The sequence below is a fragment of the Gekko japonicus genome, unplaced genomic scaffold (assembly GCF_001447785.1).
Source record: "Gekko japonicus isolate JY-2015 unplaced genomic scaffold, Gekko_japonicus_V1.1 scaffold25, whole genome shotgun sequence".
NCBI lineage: Eukaryota > Metazoa > Chordata > Lepidosauria > Squamata > Gekkonidae > Gekko > Gekko japonicus.
In genome coordinates, this window is record NW_015171502.1 from 312187 (window position 1) to 316224 (window position 4038).

At 52.0% G+C, this 4038-nt stretch overlaps 1 protein-coding gene across 1 annotated transcript in view; it reads left to right on the forward strand.

The window, feature by feature from the left end:
• The window catches only part of HAX1 (HCLS1 associated protein X-1), a 19822-nt gene that overhangs the window by 2436 nt on the left and 13348 nt on the right, over positions 1 to 4038 (forward strand). Inside the window, exons 3-4 of the mRNA XM_015419132.1 lie at positions 1915 to 2084; positions 3218 to 3272. Of these exons, the coding sequence (XP_015274618.1) occupies positions 1915 to 2084; positions 3218 to 3272 (225 nt within the window). The remainder of the gene's footprint in view (positions 1 to 1914; positions 2085 to 3217; positions 3273 to 4038) is intronic.

The window sequence follows — 4038 nt, forward strand, 5'->3', positions numbered from 1 at the left end:
TGCTGAACCAAATCGAGTCAAAGCGTGGTGTGTAGAGAATGACGGCGACCCTGCAGGGTTTCCAAGGCCAGAGACCCTCTGCGTAGCAGAGCCCTGGGATTCCTTGGTCGTCTCCCATCCAATTTACTAACCAGTGCCAACACTGCTTGGTTAAGTGCGCGGACTCTAATCCGGGAGAACTGGGTTTGATTCCCCACTCCTCCACTTGCTCCACTCCTCCACTGGCACCTGGCTGGATGACCTTGGGCAAGCCGTAGTTCTGATAAGAGCTGTTCTTGAAAAAAGAGCAGTTTCTGTCAGAGGTCTCTCAGCCCCACCTATCTCCCAGGCACTGTTCCCTCTAAGCTGAGTTAGTGTGAGCTAGCTCACCGTTTTTTAGCCTCCAGCTCACACATTTTTGTCTTAGCTCAAGAAGAATGGCTCCAGAGCAAATGAATTTATGCAGTAGCCAAATTGCTCGCTCACAACTTTAGTGCCAGTAGCTCACAAAGTGGAATTTTTGCTCACAATGCTCCACAGCTTAGAGGGAACATTGCTCCCAGGGTGTCTGTTGTGGGGAGGGGAAGGGAAAGGAGTTTGTAAGCCGCTCTGAGACACCTTTGGGTAGTGAAGGGCGGGGTATAAATCCAATCTCTTCTTCTACTTCTTCTACCTCACAGGGTGTCTGTTGTGGGGAGGGGAAGGGAAAGGAGTTCGTGAGCCGCTCTGAGACTCCTTTGGGTAGTGAAGGACGGGGTATAAATCCAATCTCCTCCTCCTCCTCCTCTTCTTCTTCTTCGTTTCCGAGATCTGATGTGATCGGGCTAGCCTGGGCCATCCAGGTTAAAGCAAGAGACGTGCAGAGGTTGTTTCCCCTTGCCTGCCTCTGCCTAGTGACCCTGGACTTCCTTGGTGGCAGTGTTCCCTCTAAGCTGAGTTAGTGCGAGCTAGCTCACAGTTTTTTAGCCTCCAGCTCACACATTTTCATCTTAGCTCAGGAAGGCTGGCCTGCGGAGCAAACTAATTTATGCGGTAGCCCAACGGATCTCTCACAGCTTTCATACCGGTATCTCATAAAGTATAATTTTTGCTCACAAGACTCCACAGCCTAGAGGGAGCGTTGGTCGGTACCACATATTTTGTTCCCCGGGAACTGTGAGGCTGCTTTATGGGAACACTGGAGAGTGTGAACGTAGCTGCCACATTCCAAACATCCGTACAAATTCCGTACGGTGTCCCTTGCTGTTCAATCCACAGTGATGCCAAGTCCAGGAAACACAGTGTAAAAATGGCCCTCTTTGCATAAATTGGATTCCTAAATATAAAAGGTAAAGGTTCCCTTGCTCGAAAGCCAGTCGAATCTGACTCTAGGGTTGCGGTGCTCATCTCCGTTTCCAAGCCGAAGAGCCAGCGCTCTCCGAAGATGTTTCTGTGGTCATGTGGCTGGCATGACTAAACACCAAGGCGCACAGAACACTGTTACCTTCCCACCGAAGGGGTACCTATTTATCTACTTGCAATTTCTGGCTTTCGAACTGCTAGGTTGGTTCCTAAATGTAGTAAGACTTTAAAAGACGTATTGTAATGTCAGGTTTTATGGCTGAATGGTGGATTGATGACTTTCTCTCTTTAAAACTTGGGCATCCATCTGAATCTACTGGATCCCTCCATCAGCTTGAGGGATCCGGATTCACATAACGGAGGAGCTGTGATCTTGCAAAGGCCACCCCAACCGCTTAGCAGGCTCGGTTTGGAAAGTTAAATAGATAATACCGTTGTTCAAGGGGCATCAGTGAAGCTGGAACTGGTCACGGCAGAGACCCAAACAAAGGCCTTTTGGGGGTGGGTGGGGAGCTGGACTCCTTCTCCAAGAGGGGGAGGTGGGAGGCCCACGTGCAGGAGAGCTGGCACTGATTTTTCCATCTCTGCCCACAGAGTTCCCTGGCATAGAGGCGCCACCATCTGCCAACCACTCACGTGAAAAGAGGCAAACGCTGCGGGACTCGATGCTCAAATACCCAGACAGCCTCAGGCCCAGCCGAGCACCGGAGGATGATGCGGGTCCCAAAGTCCCAGAGAGGCGGCCTTGGCGCCCGTTCCAGGGGGTAGGTCTTCATACAAAGCCGGGGCCAGCTCTGACGATACCTGAGCACCCTTCAGAGCCAGTCTGGTGTATTCGTTAGGAGTATGTGGACTCTAATCTGGGAGAACCGGGTTTGATTCCCCACTCCTCCACGTGCAGCTGCTGGTGTGGCCTTGTGTCAGTCACAAGTTCTCTCACAAGCAGCTCTCAAGAGAGCTCTCTCAGCCCCATCTACCTCCCAGGGTGTCTGTTGTGGGGAGGGGAAGGAGATTGTAAACCGCTCTGAGACCCGGGTAGTGAAGGGACAGGATGTAAATCCAATCTCCTCCTCCTCTTCTTCTTCTTCCTCCTCCTCCTCCTCTTCCTTCTCCAGCAACAAAGCCGTAGATAGAAAGGGGGAGGGGCACATTACCTTGGCTGATTCTGTCCACGAGCAGAGAGAACAGGGCATGTGTGGGTGAAATTCCGCACCACGCCACTTCATAGTACAGATTGTTCAGTTAATTTTTTTGCTTCACTTCATTTATTCCCTGGCTTTCTCACACAAAGAGATTATGTCATTCTTCTCTCCTCCATTTTATCCTCACAACAACCCTGCGAAGTAGGTCAGGCTGAGACCCTGTGAGTGGCATGAGGTCGCCCAGGGAGCTTCCATGGCATGAGCGGTGATCTGAACCCGGGTCTACCATATCCTGGTCTGACTGAAAGGCCCGTATAGATGAAGTCATATTTCTGGAGGCTTTTCCGCACGACGAGCTCCCTGTAGGTAGTAAGGGTGAAGTTAAATCTTTATCCCTGATTCAAATTAAATGTCGGATATCATTACACAAAAATTCCATTCCCATGGACCTGAGTGGTCCATCCACATGCAGCTGCTGGCGTGACCTTCGGTCAGTCACAAGTTCTCTCAGAGCTGTTCTCTCAAGGGCAGTTCTCAAAGAGCGCTCTCAGCCCCACCTACCTCACAGGGTGCCTGTTGTGGGGAGGGGGGGGGAAGGAGATTGTAAGCCGCTTTGAGACTCCTTCTGTTAGTGAAGGGCGGGGTATAAATCCAGTCTCTTCTTCTTCCTCTTCCCAAGAGCCATGCCTGAGCTCTTTGCTGTTGTAAGTCCAAGTTTGCTTTCTAACATTTTTTTTCCTCCTTGGTTTTTCAAGCTGGAAGACAGGCCGGAACCCGCCGACCTACAAGACACCCCTAAGGAGGACAGAGGTCAGTGGATGATTGACGGGGGTGGGCCCGGAGGAAAAGTATGCATTGGGGTACCGATTTTGGGATTTTTGAAAACATTTCGGGCCTTTGACTCTGCTCTCAGGTGCGGAATGTGCCGCACCACGCCCCATTCGGTCATTTGAGAACCTTCCCTTTCTCGTGAGACAAACCACGTTTCTAGTGCCCGTGACGCTGAACATTTCCTTTCCCTGGAATGCCTTCTTCCCGAGATATATGAACTGGGAGCCCGATTCCCATCTGTGTGTGTGTTTAAAAGGGCTGCCTGTCAAGAAGCCGCAGCCGACTTAGGGTGACCCGGTAGGTCTTTCAAGGCAAGGAGACATTCAGAGGTGGTTTTGCCACTGCCTGCCTCTGCGTAGCGACCCTGGGCTTCCTTGGAGGTCTCCCATCCAAGTACTTACCTGGGCTTGACCAGCTTAGCGGCCAAGATCTGATGAGATCGGGCTCACCCGGGCCGTCCAGGACAAGGCAAGAGATGGGCAGAGGCGGTTTGCCCTTGCCTGCCTCTGCGTAGCAACCCCAACTTGGGGAGATGGGATGGGCGACTGCCCAGTTGACAGGTGTGTCCTCAAGCTGGGATTTGCTCGTTGCCCTTGAAGGGCCAGATTTGGTGCCGGACCTGGCTAGAAATGGTGTCAGCAAGGCACGTTAACCTGACCTGGATAGCCCAGGGTAGCCTGAGCTTGTCAGATCTCGGAAGCTAAGCAGGGTCGGCCCTGGTGAGTACGTGGATGGGAGACCCCCC